The sequence below is a fragment of the Nymphaea colorata genome, chromosome 8 (assembly GCF_008831285.2).
Source record: "Nymphaea colorata isolate Beijing-Zhang1983 chromosome 8, ASM883128v2, whole genome shotgun sequence".
NCBI lineage: Eukaryota > Viridiplantae > Streptophyta > Magnoliopsida > Nymphaeales > Nymphaeaceae > Nymphaea > Nymphaea colorata.
Window position 1 is genome coordinate 21,110,908 of NC_045145.1, and position 21,044 is coordinate 21,131,951.

Here is a 21,044-nt window from a genome sequence, read left to right on the forward strand (position 1 = left end):
AATTTTGAAATCAAGTGTAAGGAACAAATCAAGTTCAAAGTAGATCTCATTCAAGATAAGTCAAGGTCTGATGTCTACAAACTTTTGTTTGTCGATTGTTAAACCTTAATTAAACCATAATTTGCAAAGGACAAACAGCAGAAAAGCGCAATGCTACATAGATAGCAAAGGACAGGTTGCATAGATAGTAAAGGACAGGTTCATGAGTCAGTCACAGCGCAAGGTAAAAATAATTCCAATTTAGATTCTAGGTGAGGGAGTTTCTCACCGCTTTGAAAAAGGCCAAAGCCCCTACCATTGCCTTTTTGGGTACAAGGCCTACTTTTGATGCCTTGAGTGTAGACCCCCCACTATGCTTCGACGTCTTTTGCAGCACAAAGAATTGATGTCACGGATATATTGATGTCACTGATATTTAAAACGAAACCCGACCACTTACCGGCCCCTACCAATCCGTTGGTATCAGCCAAATGCAAGTCTGAATTATCTTAAAACAAGCCTTCAAAAATTAGTTTGGTGTCAGACTGTCTTTGCATCGGATTGCCAAGGAAATTTCCTCCAGGAAAAGAGAAAAAAACTTCTTCAAAACATTCTATTAGAAACTCGTGCTAAAAATTCTTTTCTCCCACAGAATGAGAGAACTGGGCCGCAAATTCCTACCACGAGAACAGTCAGGCGACAGGTTCTCCTCAACCGCAACTCAAGTTACAGATCCAGATTGATGCCCATGAAAATTGACCCGAGATAACCCGGATCTGCAACCTGATCCGCGAGGCCAAACCCTTTGGAAGAGATTCACATTTACAGACATTCAGTCATCACAAGCCCCTACCCAGATCCACATCCGACCATTTCTGGCAACCAGGAGGAAGATGGCCTGCAAAGCAGCAATCGAGAGAAGCTGCTGCCCATGCATGAATAGCAGTACCCGAGATGGGCATAGACAGAACAAAATGAAATAGAGTGCAGTCTAAAATCCTTGAAGGGACAAATAAAATAATGTAGCACTGCAAAGAGAGAAGACCAAAGATGCAACTTCTCTATTATCAAATTCTTATGAAAACAATTTTAAAAGTTTATTAGTGGTGTTAGATGAAGAGGTTAGATGCCTAAGCAAATACTATGATTGCATGATACACAAGACTAAATGCCTCGAAGTACTACCACGCTACAACTTTAATTTACATTTGAATTGTACATGAGAGCACATGAATGTGAATGAGTGCTCCTAAAATAAATAAAACCAATTTCTATGACCGTCGATGGCACCAAACTTCGTTTGCAGAATCATGGCGCCGTAACTCAAACTGCTTTAGCTCATGCTTTTAAGTAACTCTGCATTTTAGAAGCAGGTCGCGTTAGTTTTCTGTGAACAGTTTATATAGTACAGAAAAAGACTGGAGCTAGTTAAAAGCTTTGTTACCAGAAGCTGATGACCACAAGCGTCAGAAATATGAGAGATCGAACCATTGGCTTTATCTTCCTCACAGAGGCTCCCCTGATTCTTTCTTTGGTTCACGACAATCCTTCTGCTTTTCTTTCGAACCTTCAATAATTTGGGAGCTAGATGGCTGCAGCTTGTCCTCATCAATAGTGTTGTCTTCATTTGTAACTTTCAGATCATCATCACCGTTCTCTCTTTCTGGCAAAGCTTCAGAAGCAGCGGTTTTCGTCTCTTCTTCGTGATCTGAGAGAAGTAGATACTAACTTCAATATGTGACAAAATTGCCCCAAAAATAAATTGCAATAAAAACAAGTAAAGAGAGGCAGATAAAAACAAGTGAGAGAGAGCCGACAAAATGGAAAATGCAACAGTAAAAATTGTGACAAGTCACAACTACAAATTGCAATATAAACAAGTAAAGAGAGGCAGATAAAAACAAGTGAGAGAGAGAGAGTCCTGATGATATCCTTGACCGATATCAACAGGCAGTTAACATTAAGTAATAAAACTTCAAGGAAGACAAGAAATAGCACCTTCATCAATCGGTCGTGAACCATCTTGATCGTGAAGATCGGAATGTTGGGATGCATCTTCACTCTCGGCTTCTTGAGAAGGAGAACTAGTTTTTGATGATTTAAGTGAAGCTTTCACACTTGAATTGGAGCTATTTTCCTTTCTGACTCCCAAAAACAGTGACATTTTGGTAAGGGATGCGACAAATAACAACTTTAAAACGTAAAGTGAAGGAACGACCTACTTTTTGACTTTTCTCTTTCTCTTTCCAGAGGCAGCACGGCCTCTCTTAACTATTCTGCTTCTGGATGACCTGTGGATGAGGCGACCACATAAGTGGACAGAGATTCACAGTGGAACAGTTCTCTATTACGAGTAAAGTCATAACTTACTTTTGCTGAGAGGTGGACGGAGTTGATGACTCTGGCTGCTGGAAAAGGAAGTTACTGATCAGGCAGTGACGATGAGAAGACCTTGAAAAGGATCTCCCTAAGAAGAATCAAAATACAAGTTCCAGATAAAAGAGAAAAGAACCTTTAACATGTCGCCACCACTGTCGTTATCTTCATTACCATCATCATCACCACCCCCCTCCTCCTCCTCCTGCTCCTCATCATCATCATCATCATTGATCCTCTCCCACTTCTCTTTTTCTAACTTGAGTGTTTCGACATCTCCATCATCATATACAATCTGTGAACAAAAAATGGCAATACACAAAATTACCAAGGATCAAACAACCTTTTTTATTTCAGACAGTAAATAAATGAAGAAACTCAAATCCATATTACCACATGTTTCTTCTTGCTAACATCGAAAGATTGCACAACGCCTTTATAGAACCTGAACATGTATAAACAAACAAATCCAGTTAGAACAATAAAGGCTTAAAAGAGTTAGAAAGGTGAAAGTCTCAAACCATCTCCATTGCGCATATTAAGCAATCTATATGGAAGGAACTTGGTAATGGCACAGAAATTTTCACCAAGTCCAATTGTCTGTCTCATACCTCAATGTATTTAGCTGCTATGAGTATCTTACCTAGTTCAGTCATATGTTTTAACTATTTTATTTCCAAATGTGATAGCATTTTTTGATGCGGGTCTATGCAGAAAGAGCAAACAGCATCACCATTTTATTATCCCAGAAACTTCATCGACCACTTTATTTTGTTCCCACTGGCTAAGAGATCCCAAACTACTGTATATGAAGTGTAAACCTATGCATACACTGGTGAAACTTTTTGAACTCAAACACCACAATTGAAGTAAAAAAAAGTCAGGAAGTGGCTACATGTCAATTAACTAAGAATTTTTACAATCAGACTAGTTGAAGGAAAAATGAAACATCATGTGAATGTCATCAGATAGTTAAAAACAAAAAGTCACTAGCACAATGTTCATAACATGTTTTACAGATATAGAAGCTAAACTTAACAGGAAAGCCAAAGCTTATGTTCATGCAGTGGTGCTGGTTTCAAACAGGACGTCTAAAATATTTCGAACTCTAAAATAGTTGGGAGAAAACGTAAAATCATAAATGAGACTTGCCGTTTGTCCATTGGCCACCAAACTTTCACTCTGCATCCAATCAACTCCAAATCGCTTTTATCAGCCTTTCCAAAAGAACACTGAAGAAAAGCAAACAACGGAATCTGTTAACAGTGTGATTGTACATGCAAGAAAACAAATCAACAAGAATAAAAATAATTAATAATAATTTAAACCAAAGCCATGAAACAAAAAATGATCTTGAAGAAAATAATAAAGAAAACAAAGAAAAAATAATCAGGACCAGCAACACCTGCACATATGAGCAGGAAAAGTAAAACAGCAAGATGACATGGTGAATGAAAATATAAAAAGCAATAAAGCACAACAAGAAATAGATGTTGCTCGACTGAAAGAAAAAAAAAGGGAAACAAGCAATATATCCATCATCAGAAAGTTAAACAAAATTTCAATCATTAAATCATAAACAATTCTTTGTTTCAAATGGGTTAAGCCATGCCACCAAGTTGCCACCCATAACAACGACAAAACAGGAAATCTAGGATGATTAAGACAGCAAATCCTTATATTAAACAGCTCAAACAAAATCTACCTATACTTTGGGTTTGAAAACATGGTCCATCCAGTTGTTCATGAAGACTCTAGCTCTAGCCCATAGTACGAACAAGATGGCTAGGGCCAGCATATAACCGGTTAACCTGTCAAGGCCCGAATATAACAGCAAAGAGGTTTCTATTGCCCATCGACCATCCTAGACCAGAGACACTTGGTTAAACCCACATTACATTCCTACAAGCCAGAACAAGGAGAAATCTGAGAAAAGACAGAATTTTGAGGAAAGAGAGGAGGTGATCCATCCTATGTTGTCTCAAACAAGCTCGGGCATGTATGCTCAGCTGATGAGCAAGACATCAACTGACATGTAGTCAAATCATTAGTGCAACACCAATTACTTGTGCTTTGCATCACATCATCCATAACAACTCAATAAAGTCTAATACCTTAAAGAATAGACAGTGCACATTAAATTTAGCAATTGTAAAAGTAATAAGTAATAAGAGATAGGAAATAACATAAAATTATTACTTTTATATTTAATTTTGCAGATCAAGGATTAAAATTGACTTAAATGGAGGGTTATCGGAGCAATTTTCAGAAATATATTGATAATATGTCCAAAAGAGCAACATAATAGTCAAATTATTGTAACCATGAAATGCATGGGAAAGAAATTGACCTTCTCCAGCAAGGCAGCACTTTTTCTTTTAGACTTTTTAGTAGATCTTACATACCCTCTTGTACTAGAAAACTTCTCATCAGGCAAGGAGGAACCCTGCAGAGGAAGGCCTAGAGTTAATTTGAGTTACAACTTACAGCTGAAAACGACATGAAAAGCTCTGAACAGTGGAACACTTGCACATGCACAGCTTTTTCTGTTAGAAGACTGACCACTTTTTTGTTGTGCTTGGCCTCTCCATCATTATGTATGTCATCCTCCAGAGTCCAAGTTGTACTTTTTCTTTTACCTCTTGATGGTAACCTTTTACCTGTTCGCACTGCTGTTTCTGTCAAATCGGTTTCATTGCTTTGTCTGACACCAACTCTGTCAATAGATAATTCACCTTCTAAATGATTTGAGGAATGGTCCACATGAACTGATTCTGATGTTAAATCCGTTCCACCATTCAAATTGTCCTCTAATTCTTTTTATGCTTCTTGTTGGACTTTACGGAGTCATCTCCGGTCAGTTTATCCAGGTCACGATCTTTTCTTTTATAATTAGAATCACGTACATTTGCTTCCTTGTTTATTTTTATGTCATTCCTTTGAGACACAGACACATCACCATTATTTTCGCCGTTAATCGTTTCTTCTCTATCCAAAGAAGTTGCAAGCTCCCCTACTTCCAAGCTCTTGCCACCAGTGAGATTTTCTGATTCAATTTCCTTCACCATACTCAATATGTCTAGGTCATCTTCTTGTTTCTTTGTACTACCCAATGAAGTGGGTGTTACTGTAGCTTTTTTCTTGGATTTGTTTGATTTGAGCATTTTCATCATTTTCTTAAGAGGCAATTCCGTTTCATCTTTGTCTCTAGGCTTAGATTTCTTCTTGTCTTTGAGAGCAGCAGGCTCAACCTGAAAGTTAGTTATAAGATGCTGCTAAGCAGCTGCAGCAGATATAGTGGAGTGCTTCCAAACAAAACAAACATGGCAAGGGATATAAGAACATACCTGAGCCCCAGTCTGCAGGCTCAAGGATTGGAAATGAACAAATAGATCATCACGAGACAACCATGAAAGTGGGCAGTCACCATTGGCCTAAATGTAGGAGACAGAAATGAGTGAACAGGAGATGAACAAAATATTTTCCGCTACAAAATGGATGTATACAATAAGAATGCAAAATAGTGATCTTAAAGCATTTACAGGTATCCAAATCCATAAGTATCTAACACATCAACTTGAGTACAATGCCATTTCCAGCACATTCCAAATACCATTAGCTGTTGAATTGCTGATTTTGAAATTAGTAGCAATCAGTCTGAGCTATTTCCAACTCATTTATCACATGAAACAGATTTGTCAATAAGATCCGACTAGGAGGATTGAGGAACCTGTGCAGTAAAGCTTACCATACGGTCATTACTCTTCTCAACTGGGCCATAAAGTACTGAAGGTAGAGGAATGGAATTGGTAAGATCTGTATCAAACTGCTTACTGCATAAATGCTTCATAATACCAAGCCCAATATCACATATCACGTGGGAATTCTACAAAACATATAGAATCCTAAAAAAGTTAGCAAGATATCATTAAAAGAAAATCACAATCTGAAGCACAGAAGCAGAGAAGAAACAATTGTCTGATATTTAGTAGGCCATCCATTTCTCCTTCTCTTAGGCAAATCATAAGCATAAATCTCAGAATCAGCTGATTACCTTTGATTTAGTTAAATCTACTAGATCTGCAGAAGATTTGATACTTTGGAAAACTGAGATGATGGCACAAGCTCTGTCATGTACATCCGTGCATATAGCCTCTTGTTTCTCCTTCTCGTTTTGATGTAAGAGCACTGAAAGAAAGGTGTGCAACTTCCTGGCAAGTATGAGCTATTCAGCAAACAAAGAAGAGCAGGACTTTTAGCTTTTATTAGCTCTCTTTTCCATCCCACGTAAATGTCTATATCCATTTATCACCCAACATTATCATTGAAGATAACTACAATTTTTTGACACTTGAACTATTTGTAACATAAATGTGACAGCTACCATGGCACATGGTACAAATCTGGTGTGCGATTGTGTATTTGCAAATCCACAATGTAAAGCAACACAAATGGACAAGGATTCTGAACCATCAAGACTAGTAATACTGAAGTTAAGACCAAGTTTAAGCAGAAACAACATAATCACACAAGGAAAGTGAAAATAAAGGACAAATAATAAAGCATCCATAGTACAAATAATAAAGCATCCATAGTACAAATAATAAAGCATCCATAGTAAGATCATGATAACAGTTGTGCCAAAAGTGTCCGCTTTCTGATGTATGAAATTGTGTTAAGCGATTTGAGATAGAAGCAAAGTGAACATAACAGTCACTGGTGGCTACCAGCATAACTTGGGGATAATTGTTAGACCAATCACGGTAATTGAGATCTTATAATGCTAGTTAATTATTTTGCACCACCAGAAACTTTCCAATGGTGACAAAAAAAAAGGCAGTAATTGTTATATCATAGCTCACAACTGATTCTCCATAAAAATTGCCATCCTGAAGAATGCATTCACGATTGCTGACCTATCATTTTTAATTTGTGATAAGATTTAGTATCCACTGCAAAAGAATTGATCCAAGAAAGCATATTGTACGGCTATCATGTGGTACATCTTCATAATGGTGCACAAGCTACTTGGCTGCAAGGCACATACTTCAGCGCAGCAGTTTTCTTGACAATGTTAACCCAAATCCATTTTTTGCAAACCTAATTAACTAAGGCTCATGAATTCAGATTCATTCAAGTCAGACCTTGGTGTTTGGGTGCTATTAGCATCTGCTTGTCTTTGTATGGACACAACATCAATATCATGTGGCAAGATTAACTCAAGAGTTAAGAACTCAAGACACACTTGTATAACCACTAGGTCCCCAAAACCAATTGCATGGACCAGATTAACAATCATTATTTCAAGTTAGTCTAAGGTGCAAAAATATAAAATAAATGGTAGTTTAAAATTCTTTATGTTTTAGTTAGTTTGCTATTACTGCAGACTGCAGAGGTATTCTATTTTCTTACATGTTCAAAATGAAGTACTTAACTTCATATATTACGAGGAATTACCTTTGTGTCCTCGAATCTAGATTCAGCATCATATGCAAACCATGAATACCGAAGGTTCATTGGTTTAACCGGTGACTGGCAATTTATAGGACACTATTCAGTCTTAGCATACAGGTCAACAGTCAAAATCATGAATATGCCAGAAAAAGTACACATTTGCACATGTTATTTTGGGAAGTTTCAAAATTTGAGATTCGTTTATTTATTAAAATTTTGATCACAAAAAATGAGTCCCACAATATCAAGGAAATAGGCATGTTTGTGCTGATACACTTCAATATTGAGGAATTGTCATGTTTATGCTGGAAGTTTTATGAACCCATGGACTCCACAGTAAAATATTCGTTGTCCATGTTGTCATGGCTGTACATAAAATACGTGTTTAACCATATTTATTTTACTTGCCAGACACTAAATATTTGAATATTCATACTTAATCCCACACTATAAGTCCAGTTTGAACACAAAGATCATGCAAGATAGCTACAAGAGTAAAATTATAAAAACACCTAATGCATTCAAGGAGAGTTGATAAAGTCAGTTGTACCGATAAATTGGCACAAACGCTGTAGCACTTGGACGTTCGTCAAGATTAGGGTATGCATCATCATGTGCAAGGGAATGGACAAAATATGCAAGTATATGCTCGGGATAGTCTGAAGGCACGTTCTGGCCAGATGGTACATAAAGCTGTCTTGATCTTGCTTCACGGTAGAGCATCTCGACAATTTCAACAAGACACTGCCTGTACTGTAGAACAAAGACAAACAAGGTATTAGCCTAGACTCCTAGAAACATACATAAAAAGCAATAGACACCAAACTTCCAGGATTATTGACCTCTTTGTACTCATGTTCAGTCATTCCATCCATGCCCAGTGGAAGTGCAATTACATACTTTGCATCCACAAGCCGATCTTTTGCATACTGGTAAACTTTACTTAGGAAAAGCTTCCTTACTTGTGGATAAATATCCTGCCAAGTGCCAAGTATTAAAAAGTTAAGGCCACTAACAATATAAACAAACTTCCAACCAAATTCTGATGTAACTATGGATTTGTCTACTCAAAATGACAAATATCAGAGGCAGCAGCAGCAGAAGATTGCATTCACTTTGTTTAACAATAGAATATTAATTCAAAAACTAGCAGAAATTTTCAAACAGAAAAACCCACCTGTGAGATTCTTACAGTTAAATGAAAGACATCAATTGGTATTTTATGGTCCCAAACTTTTGATAATCGTAGAATTGCAGTTGCTGATGCAAGCCTTAGATGGGCCTTATCCACAGCACTGAAAGGTTTAAAAGGATAAAAAATCAAGCAACTCGTAAATATTCAAACTTGCACAAATATAGGTAATATGCATAAAAAGCCCATACAACATGCTTCATTTTAACCAGATTCAGAAAATTGCATCAGTAGCTGGTCTACCTTGATTCTACACCCTGTGACACCTCCCCAAATGTCAGAACGCCTTTAAGCATTTCCAAAAGGTTTTCAATCCCACTTCGTACATGAGCATCCTTAACAGGCAAATAGCTCTTTACCAGGGTCTTGATAGCAAATATCTGCAAATATCCACAAAGATTCACTATCTTAACTGGAAGCATCATGGTTACACATTTGAACGTAACACTCTATGGAACTTGTGTAGAAACTGAAAACAGTTAGAACCCAAGATGACGATTTCCCATAGACTGACCTTTAGCAAGCATTTTTCACTTTTGTCATCCCAGTCTGTTTGAGAAGTGCTCTCAACAATCTGACAGAAGGTACACGACACTGATTAGACTGGAAAGAAGCAAGAAAAGCAGAAGGGGGGAGAATGTGAGTGGTAAAGGATGGAAAAGAAGGTATCGCTCAGTGTCAAGATGCAAAGAAGTTCACTTATACATACACTTCCATCCATAATTTTGTCTGATATAAACCCAACAATTTCCTCCTCCCTGGTTTCAAATATTGGCATGGCAATTTGTGCAATACAACCCAAAGATTGCAGGATGGCAGGAAGATGAGTTTTTTTCTCGAGCATATCCACCAGATGCTGAACTTCCAGGAAGAAACACCACCCCATGTAAGAACCTAGGTCATTATAATGTAACAGATGCTTGCATCTAAAACTTACATGCAATTTCTGAACATGGTGAACATTTATCCTCGATAAAGACAAAAAAGCCAACAAACCTTATAAAGCAATGAAAGTGACTTAAGGCCATCGTCGATTGTTATTGCAGCAAGAGCTTGCACTGAGTATTTGGCTTGCTTCCTTGTACCTTCTAAGCATAGTCTCTCTAATAAAATGTCTACTGATCTGAAATAAAATAAGAACGTGAACATCAAGCTAAGATTTATGTGAAATGACCCAGACCTTTGAAGTGTAAATAGTCATACCCAGCCAACATTGGGAGTTGATCTCTAATAGATCCACCAGCCTTTGCAAGAATATGCACAATTCCTTCCTTGATTGTCTCATTATCATCTTTGAGGAGAAGGACTAGTTGTTCTTCTGCCCCTCTAAAAATTGATGGAAAGAAACTTGCAAGGATCTGAAAAGTAAACAAGAGATGAAAATATACAACAGTAAATGCTACAAGGATACATGATGTGTCTTAAGAACTGACATGTACAAAATGTGTGCAGAAAGAGGTGCATTTTCTGACACTGATTCGGCTGGAATTATGTAATAGGAATCTGTGTACAGTTTCTAAGGATAACCAGAGCCGAATGAAGCCAAAACTGTCCATGAAAATAAAGCTTCCAGAGTGAGTTGACATTGAGGTAACTCACTAAAGATACCCCAAATATGGGGACAGATCCTCATAGAAACTCCAATATATATGTATATCCCCTTGCAAAATCTAAGAACCTTTTTCTCAAGCTATCCAATCACCAAAGGCTTAATTTAGAAAGAACCATTTGCTACAAGTAAATTCGAGCACAATAAATATTGTCATTCCTGACAGATTTATGAAGAAGAAGCTCATAAATGATTTCTTTCACATGCTCCTTGTTGATGAGAATGAAAGAACATTTGCTTGATAATATGCTTAGGAACTATACTCCATGTATATCCTGCTGTGGAAAGTAAAAAAAAATCAGGTCATCCAATTACCAAAGGTTTAGTTCAGATAGATCCATTTACCACAAGCAAATTCAAGCATGATAAGACAAGGCTGCCATTCCCAGCAGACTTATGGAGAAGAAGCTCGTCAAGAATTTCTTTCACATGCTCCTTGTTGAAAAGAATGTAAGAACATTTGATTGACAATGTAGCTAGGAAATCATACAGTGGATGCTTGTCACCAATGGCCTTGAGCAAGTCATCCTGCAAGAAAAATGAGGAGCATTGTATCAGAAAGTCAGCTACAGCTCACATCTATCAGATCCATCTGCACATGCAGTTGAAAAAGAAGATTAATTTAGGTAAAGCAATAGAAAAGAAGCTTTACCCTCGCCATCAATGATTGTGCAGTACCAATGTTATAGTCAAGAAGACTAGTCAAAGTTTTCCAAACATTGTCATCTTTTAACTGATTAAGCATTTGAAAACTCTCCTCCGCTCTGGAAGGATCTTTAAACAATCGAGACATTGCCCGAACACACCCTAAAGTTCTCTTTAGGATATCAGGGGCATCATTATCCTGCATAAAGCCACGATCTTAAGTGGTTGTGGTACATTGCAGTACAAATATTTTAACATCAGACAAAAAAAGGACCTAACAGAACCTGGTACTTCTTTCTCAGCATAAGATAACTCTGCAGTTCCTCCTGCAACCTGCAATTGAAAAAGGAAGTACCTGAGAATCTGGCCAATTGCTATAAGCACAAGAAAAGGAAACCACGAGAAACTCTAAAATAGGTCTGCTAGAAGGATCAACTTAAATTATTTAAGGCTAACCTCTTTCTCTGCAGAAGAACTTGCTCAAAAGCCTTTGTTTCAATTTTTTCAAATTCGGAGAAGGCTGCAATCCAATGTTTCATGTAATCCTTCACTGTGATCTCAGTAGGTATCAATGAATCTGATAGAAAAATGTCGAGTGTTTCATATCTGAAAAAAGAAAATGCAGTCAAATGCACTTGCTGATTAAACTACACAACAATATCAGTAGGGGATTCAAAATTAAAATCACAATGCAAATCAGTCACATGCACCTCAAGTCATTATCATAAAAGCATCTCAAGATCTTTCTAGGTAACCATTTATATTCATCATAATCAAATGAAGGATCTGAGCATTTCAAACATCGAAGCCTATATAGTTCCACCAGCCTCTCCTGGGTATACCTTTTGACCGTGATCTGACAGTTGTCAAAAGAAGGAGTCACTCACATTGTAAGAAGAGGAAAGAAAAAGCTTAGGAAAAGAAAATTCCTTGGCCAGAAAGAAAATGAAAGGAATAGACAAAAAGCAAGTGAAGGAACAATACAGATTTGTCTTGAAGACGCTCAGAAACAAGTTTGACAGTCCCAACTGGGATAAGATTTGAAGTATGTTTAATCACATCACAAATTGCTGCAACAGCTTGTTCTCGAACATGTTCATCATGATCTGACAAACGATCAGCAAGGGCAGCTGGGAAATATAAATCAGCTCAAGGGTCAACAAAGATGTCCAATACAATAATTTTCACAGTAAGATAGATAAAGGAGTAGACTCAAAATTTCTTCCTTACAGATAATTTCAGCAGCATCAGGTCTACAAAAGTTACACAATAGACAAGCTTTCACATGTTCAACAGCAGAAATTCGAACTTTTGCTGCACTGTCTGTGAGTTTTTTCAAAAATTCCAAAAAAAGGGGTCGAAACACTTCAGTTATATTACTCTCGGGTAATGAAAATATGCGACCAAGCAGGTTTACTGACTTCAGCCTAACATCTAGCTGATCCACCTGCAAAAATTAGAGTTAGATTATCAGGCTGCAGAATTTTAACATGAATACCATGCAGAGTAACAATTTTGTTATGTTTTCTAAAACCATTGCCCCCTCTACTGCACATAATTAATATTATAAATTTAGAAGCTAACAAAAATAAGGTCAAAATGATGATTATCTGCATTGAAACCCCATAAAAGTTCAAAAAAAAATGCAAATAATAATAGAAAAAGTCCCAAAATTTTTTATCTTAATATAAAAAATGAGCTAGAACTATAATTACTAAGGAACTACCTCTGTCAGTGATGTATCTCAGAAAATACTTGCAATGCAAAAACACACCCCTTCCCTCAAACAAGGAAAAATATCATGTCTTACAGGTACCTGGCATTCTAGTATTCTATATCCATAACTGTTAAGAATCAAACTTTACAGAACATTAAATCCTTCTTCACCAAAATGAAGTGTCAAAAGACCAAAAAATCATTTGTGCAGGCATTAACAAAATAACAAGTAGACAAATGCAGGAAATTGTTAATACACAGAAGAATGGAAGTGAGAAGGAACTACCGATAGTTCTTCAATCATGTATGCAACAACTCCATGTAAGATCTGAGGTGCGCCACAGTAAATCTCATAAATAGCTTCATGGTGATCAAAATGGCCATTCTGTGAACTTGCAGTCCTTGATAATGCTGATATAAGCAACTTATTTATGCAAGGCTCAAGCTTTACAGCACATTGCTTAATAACATTCATAGCTAGTCTTCGTCCAGCTGAAGATATATCCTGGTATCCAAAGAATTCCACAGAATCAACCATCAATAATTCTGCCAGAAACATAAATTATAAACCACAATGATACAATCTGTTCAGCGATGTTACTTGACCTACCTTTTTTTGTTGACCAAGTGCAGCTAACAAAGCAAGTACAGGTTCCTCTTGGACATCCTCACTCTCATCAATTAAGAGGACCATAATTGACTGCATTGACATAAGGACAGCTTCTGGATGATCATTACTGCAATCACAAAGATACTTCCATGAATACAGGATAATGAAGGAAACATTATTTTCACCACGTGACAAGTTCAGCCATATAAACAGATCACGCATCAGATGTAACTACCAAATGCATCACTTGCGTAAAGCAAATATTCCACATAAAGGCAGGGAAAAACATCCCATCACACAGATCAAACACAAAGTAACAATGAAAAAGCTGTTAACAATGATGGCAATAGCTTAGAGTCTTAGACATTGGAGTTCGAAGTATTTCCCCCTTTTAGGCAGGAGAGGAGGATTGTCAGGAGCATTGAAGAATAAAATTATGAAACATATCAGGAGAAACTGATCCCCAAAATGTCATTCTACCGAAACTCCATCCCAACCATGTTTAACTATGAATGAAAAAGATCCACAGGATTCTAAAAGATCCACAGGATTCTAATCCAATATACTACACCATTTACTTCCAAGAAAAATAAGTTTCACACGTTAATGAAAACTTTTTCAAATTAATACTTTGTCCAAAAAACAGATAATTCTGATTTTGTGTTTCAATAATTTGAACTTTAAAGCTTAGTCCAAGAACATGGGAATATCGGAATATTCTTGAGCCGGAGTTGCTTTATTAACTGAAAATTTAGAAACTTTTTAAATAGTAATAAACTTAACTGAAAGATTATCTAAACCATAGAAAAACTGTGTTAATAGGACGACAAAAAACATGCCAAGCAATGTGCAGCTCACTTGGCTAGGGAGTTGGCATAAAAATAGGAGGAGGTTAAGAGTGCAGTAGAGAGGTGCATCTCTCAACCAGCTTTTAGCTGGATGCAGTTTACCAACTAAAAACAATGATGAAACCACTATTTTGAAATAGGAAACCTTTTATCATGCTTTCAGCATCAAATCGACAATTGCAAGTACCATTGCTAAAGCTGCAATGTTTCAAAATTTCAGTTATATTTGTGACTGCAACTTAAATTGTATAACAAGGAAAATCAGGATTTTCAAAAATTTGCATGTTTTCCTGAGTTTGGAAGATTCTCCAATCCCAATCCAGTATGCAAGTAGAATAATGAGTATTTCAACCATTGTCACAAATACTGGCATTTTTTCCCCAAAAGAAAAACAAGAAAAAGGAAACCAAAAAAATGAAATTTGTGATATTTTGCAAATGTAATATCAAAATAAACATATCACATTTTTATGCTTTTCTAAAAAAAGTTAATACATTTTAAATTTTTGATGCTTCTTTTGAGAATTATCAGTAACACACCTAAAGTTTGACAATTGAAGAAAAAAACAAGTTAGTATAAGTTATCTATCACAGCCCACAAGATGGAAAACCAGGCAAGAATAAGTAAGCTTTGATCCTTTTTCATCACCAATCTAAACCGTTTCAATTTTCAACAACGCAACATAACCTCCAATGCAAAATGCTCCCCATAATTAAAGCTAATGCAGGAAAAGCTGTTGGGTTTGTGAAAGCAGCAGCAGTAAGCTGCATAGTTCAACTTTCTCTTGATAATCATTCTCCCTGAGAAATCAATAATATAAAAATGAAAAGTGTACTGCAATAGCAATAACAGACATTTAAGGTTTTCATTTGCTACAAAAACAATTATTACTGAAAAAAAGTAACAACAGGTGAACTTTATGATAGAGAGGACCTCAAAGGCAGAAAGTGCAGTATATTAATATTGCTTCTATTTAATCATAATATGCTAGAAACAACCAAATGCGAAAGAATTTAACTTTATTAGCTCAAAATATTCAATGGAATAAAAGCAATTGACACAGTAGCTAGTTAAAACAAATTAGATACAGGTCATTCTACTGGATTCACAATTTCATACAGCTCCCTAATCTTGAAAGCTCTTCAAAAGCAAGCTGCAGCAGATGGTTAGGCCATTAATCTTAAAGATGCAGAGTCTTGGACTTCCTATTTCCGGTGGAAGCTCTTTCTTTTTTTGTATATATGTGAACTGGTTTTATAAGCCGTATTACTAAACTCAAGTATCAGCATTGAAGTTAGTCAACTTAGTCTTCCTCAAAAGATTAGCTCGTCCTGAACTCAAACACACAAGGTAAACATGTAATGCTCTTGTCTATTAAAATGCACAAGGGCAGTGTTATCCGTATCGCACGATATGGGCCCATATTGTGCGACACGTATTGTATAGGTTTGAAAAACCTATACGATACGCCCACGATACATGATACGCTTGTGTATCGTAGGCGTATCGACTGTATCGTGCGATACGGGGGTCATACCGTATCATACGATACAGGGATAAAATGATTTTTGTAGTTTTTTACAAAAGAACCCCTCTCCCCCTCTTTCTAAGCATGTCTAAAAGTTGTGAGAGGGAAAAGTTTTACTAGTTTTGCTACAAAAATCGCCCATTTATGTGATAAATCGTCAATTTAGAGGAGAACTCGTTTGTCGATAAGAAGGTTTACTCATGGTCCATGGGGATGATAGGACCTTAACTGATGATAATTATAATATATTATTTGTTGTAAACTTGTAATGTAATCTAAAAAACTTTAAAGTTTAAACTTTAAAGTTGTGATGGATGTTTATTATGTTGCTATGAATTTATTATTTGTCATTTCTAAATGTGTTGTTAACATATTATGGCTTATGAATGACGTGGTGAGTTTTTTTTTTATATAGAACACATTTTTTTCAATTTTTTTTGTTTTACCTGATTTTACCGATTTTTTCTCTATTTTTTCTAATATTTTAAAATTTTTTATGAATTAAAAAAATTAATTTATGATACGTTACGCTACGTTTACGATACAATGTATAGGATAGGTTGGCCCGACCGATACATGTTACGATATGCTTTTTACAGCACTGCACAAGGCTCTCATCAGTTATACTACTGAAGAACAGGATGTCAACAATTATGCTAGTGAAAAAGTGTTGCTGATTATATATTTTATGAAATACGACAGCATGATCGATTCATGATACTTCTAAGAAGAAAGTGGGAGATTTATCTGCAGGTGAAAAGATTGACCATATATGATCCCACATGAATACATAGAAATGCAAGATAATGGATATGAAATTTTCATGAGCAATAGAACCTAAAGATGTGTAGGTCAGACATGCAGACTGCTACCCAATGCAGTGCAACCATACTCGTCAGGAGGTAATAAGGGCCCTTTTAAGAAGGTTAATTTGCTACGTTAAATGATAACATGAACCATCTACAGATCAGAAAGCACTCTCTAGTAACAACCAAAATGCATGTATGGCACCTTAATCAAAGTTCAGACCAAGCAATGAGCTGATGATTGAGTTTGACTTCACGAGAAAGGCTCTGAAAATACCTGGCAACTGAGAGAAATGTAGTGAATATTTCTCTAACTAAATCATTGCATTCAAGATCCAGCAGGACAACACATGACCTATATTTTCCTAGAGTCTCCAGAATAGCAATACTTCTTCCAAAGGATGGACTATTTATCTCACTTAAACTGGTAAGTGTCCCCACAATTAGAGAAAATGCTTCCTGTCAAAAGATAGTTAACTTTATTCAGTCAAATTAAACACCATGACATAACAATTTAGCCTTTGTCAAGAGTATAAGCTGTGTCAGAAACGTAAAAGACAAGAATTCTGGACCTGGTATAGGCAAGCTCAAAAGCAAAGGCATGGAAAACCAGCTATATTCAGAAGATTTAGCTGGCAATAAAGCATGGACAAGGAAGAGACAGAATGATACCTTTAGTACATCATCAGTATAAGGAGGCTCTGGTGCCATAATCCTCATTGTTTCACAAATGCAAGCTGCCACCAAAAGCTGGACATCCCTATCTTGGTGCTTCAGATATTCTTCCTTAGCAACTGTATTTGCACATGATTGTACGGACCCCAACAACGATTTGGAGGGTGACTGATCAATCTCAGAAAGACAAATTTCTGCTTGCTGTATGTACAGGTGGAACACCACACATCAGACTGAAGCATGACAAAGTAATATCAGATAGCCAGGATAAACTATCTCATCTCAATGACAGCAGACTCAAACAGTTTAAAGTAACAGCATTCATAATGGAGGTTTGGTATACGTTATGGAAAAGAAAGAACCTTCATGACCAACAGACTATTCAAGTGTGTGTCAATCTGTAAGGGTACCTTATTCCCTGATCCCTTTAACATGCTGTTGATAAATGATAACATATGGAGATGATTTGGTTGCAGTGGAGATCTAGTGGAGTGATCGCAGGTGAACTTCTGCTCCTAAGGCCTAGTGAGTACTCAACTTCATGTATTCATTGAGAAAGATATGATTTTTCAAGGATAGGTATGCACCATCCAATAGCTCCTGCGTGATTCACAGGGTTTAACAAAGTGTACTGGCAACTTAAAATAATCTGATTATCTCCCATCTTGCTGCTTTCCTCAATGTATCAAATGTCACATTCAGGATGAAACTTGGTAAGATGCTAAACCCCACATGGTTTCAAGCAAAAAGGAAAAACCACAGAACCTTAAATTTATCTATCGATGATCGAGACTAAAGTTTAATTGGCTATGCTCAAGAAATGAAGAGGCAGCAAAAACGGCCTGAATTAAGCGACGGAACCATCATGAAAGGTCTGCCTCCAAATTACTTAGAAACCTACAAGTGCCAAATCACAAGACGAACGCAAGGAAAAGCATATAAAGTCAAAAGACTTAATCCCCCAGCATGCTCATTGAAACGACAAGGGGAAATCCAGAGAACAGGGTCCATAAAGACTTCCAACTACGATCTTTGACCTACCAAATTAAGTTTTACGATCCACAGGAAACAAAGTTTAGAACGTCATGGTTAGCAAGCGAAGAAGCAACCTGATGAGTTCCAATAAACAACGGAAAACTTTAGTGTTTACCCTAGAGGTAGCTTGGATTACCAAATGACAAATTGAAAAGGAAAATATGAAATGTTAGCGCAACAAGAAAAGAGCTACAGTGTCGAGAAGGGGAAAAAGAGAAATCGGTGAAAATTCAACACTAGTTGGCACGACTTCCTTCTTTCCACCAAAAAAGTAAAAACTCTTCTTTTGTTACATAATGTGTCATCTATTAAAAATGAACGATGAAATTTACTCTTTTTACCAAGTTGACAGAAAAGTAAGCTAAGAAATAAATAAGAAGGGCGATTCCGCAAAAAATTGCACGACGAAGCGATCAAGGTCACGAAAACACATTGTTGAGAAAAAAAAAATCAAACGGAGAACTGAAATTGGACGAAAGATAGAAAACGGAAGGGAGGGACTTCTCTAGCACTGGAGAGGAACTTCCGGAGTAATCGTCCGAATACTCCAAAAGAGTTCCTCCTCCCGCAAGGGAAAGGAAAGTGAACAAGCGAAGCTGCAAAAAGCATTTCACTTCAGACCAACATTGCCAAAAGTAGACAATTACAGAGTGTAGCCCGATATAGCCAGCAATGACCATCAAGACACGTTAAAAAACAGAAATTCAACCACGTCATCCAGAAAGTAGGCGAAATTTGACAGATGTGAGACAGGAACACCATCTTGTCCTTCACGGACGCAAAGAAGCCGGCAATTTGAGAATGATAACGCGAAATTAGCTGCAAAATCCCCCCAAAGGATGGTGAAGGAGGGGAAACCCCTTACCTTTAGAAGCTTCAAAAGAGAAGCCTTCGACTGCGGAGGCTTCTCGAGCTTAGACCCTACTTCTTTCAGCTTCTGGCGGAGGTTCTGCGCCATCTCAACCCTCGTCCCACTCCTTCTCCTCCTCCTCTTCTTCTTCTTCTTCCGTCGCAGGTAGATAATGATGCGACTCAGAGATTACGCTCCGATTCCTTCCGCCATCACAGAGTCGCGAGCGAGCGGAACCGAGAGCGAGAGAAAGAGAGAGAGAGAGGGCAGTGTGGAATCGAAACGGAGAATGTGATCGGATTAAATGAAGCGTGTCCGAAGGGCTTTGAGTTCCGGATCAACAGCACTGCACGGATTGCCTAAAAAGGACACGGGATTAGTAAAAATCACGAATTCAGAATTCGAAGCCAAGGCGCCCTCGTTGACGAAAATGCCCTCAAGAGAACATACCTTATGCGTTCACCTCATCGAGCTCAACTTATATAAGTAGAGAGCTATAAGCTTGCACCATGTTGATAGAAGTTTATATTTTAAATAATTTAAACTTACTTACTGGAGTTCTACGGTTTAGCTGAAATAATTTGTAGACATTAACTTGCCTCCCTTCATTTTTTGAGTTAGCGGCGAGAACTCTTTGTGGGTATTTGATTGGTTTGAGATGAAGATATGAGGTGATATGAGATTTCGAGTTCTTAAAACATGAGATCCGAGACTCTAGGTTTTTAACAAGAACTTGAAGTTTTTTGCTTGAAATATAAAGGATGAGTATATTTTATCATAATGTTGAGAGGACTGAAACCATCCACCCTTCTACCATCTTTCCACAATACATGCATACTTACTAGTATCTCGAGTTAGTTGTCTCCACGATACTTCAACTTCAGTGTCTCTTATTTGAAAAATAAAAAGTTGATATCTTGATTTTTGAAAACTCTAAACAGTGATTAACCGCTTATCAACCCTTGCCTAGTCCATTGTGCCAACTCCCTCGAAAATTACATAAATTGTCTGAGTTTGCTATCCTTGCTTACGAAAAAATCGTAAATCTCGTGGCAAGTTTTTCTTGTTTTGACTTGAAAGAAAATGAAATTGACTTGCAATGAAAGTTTTTGGTCACATCCATTGAATTGAGGCATAGAGATCACACTTTCCAATCTAAAGTTTGGAGCTATTAAAGATGCCCCATAAGTCTTTCCTGACTTTAGTTCAACAACTTGTTTATAAAGTTCACGGATCCCCAAACTTAATTTGGTAGAATCGTAGAACTATTCTCAACATTGACATGTCCATACAGGACTGGAGGAAGCAAAGTGGGCTTGCGTTTGTCGTGGGCGTTTTCGTAAATCCCCGAGAAATAGAGGGACATGGATGTCAAACGGGCGAGAAAAGGCATGAGGACGATTTGGTAATTTCACCTCCTCCTCGTTGTCCGAACATCTTGTCACCTAACAGGGCTTCATCATGGGAGCGCCTAGGGGATCGGGGTCTCCTCCCATAAGAGGATCCTTAATGCGAGCGACGAACCCACCCAGTCGCGAGGAAACATGCAATCTCCACCGCCCGCCTCGAGATCGACGGCCCCAAACCGACCTCACTTCTACCCCAGCGCAGGGAGAATTTGGTACCGTGACGTTCCCGTTCAAATTTGAGTTGAAGAACGTCGTCATAAAATCGGCTCCCTACGGGCATTATAAAAAAAAAGAAACTCTCAACTATTTAAA

The 21,044-nt window shown here is 37.3% G+C and overlaps 1 protein-coding gene across 1 annotated transcript; it reads right to left on the reverse strand.

Annotated features, from left to right (window-relative positions):
• Window positions 1–1,018: 1,018 nt before the first annotated feature.
• Window positions 1,019–19,605, reverse strand: LOC116258679 (sister chromatid cohesion protein PDS5 homolog A-like). Its single transcript, XM_031635978.2, is given in 34 exon segments — window positions 1,019–1,335; window positions 1,424–1,687; window positions 1,978–2,120; window positions 2,202–2,270; window positions 2,350–2,387; window positions 2,492–2,650; window positions 2,749–2,800; window positions 3,508–3,587; window positions 4,706–4,801; window positions 4,918–5,169; window positions 5,172–5,606; window positions 5,703–5,789; window positions 6,104–6,241; window positions 6,410–6,566; window positions 8,360–8,562; window positions 8,652–8,786; window positions 8,987–9,104; window positions 9,245–9,381; window positions 9,516–9,575; window positions 9,711–9,857; window positions 9,998–10,124; window positions 10,205–10,359; window positions 10,956–11,138; window positions 11,263–11,454; window positions 11,540–11,588; window positions 11,712–11,861; window positions 11,966–12,111; window positions 12,240–12,385; window positions 12,486–12,702; window positions 13,258–13,476; window positions 13,582–13,708; window positions 17,041–17,222; window positions 17,436–17,639; window positions 19,339–19,605. Coding segments are annotated over 33 exon segments (4,899 nt in total). The 5' UTR covers window positions 19,432–19,605; the 3' UTR covers window positions 1,019–1,335; window positions 1,424–1,484.
• Window positions 19,606–21,044: the final 1,439 nt, after the last annotated feature.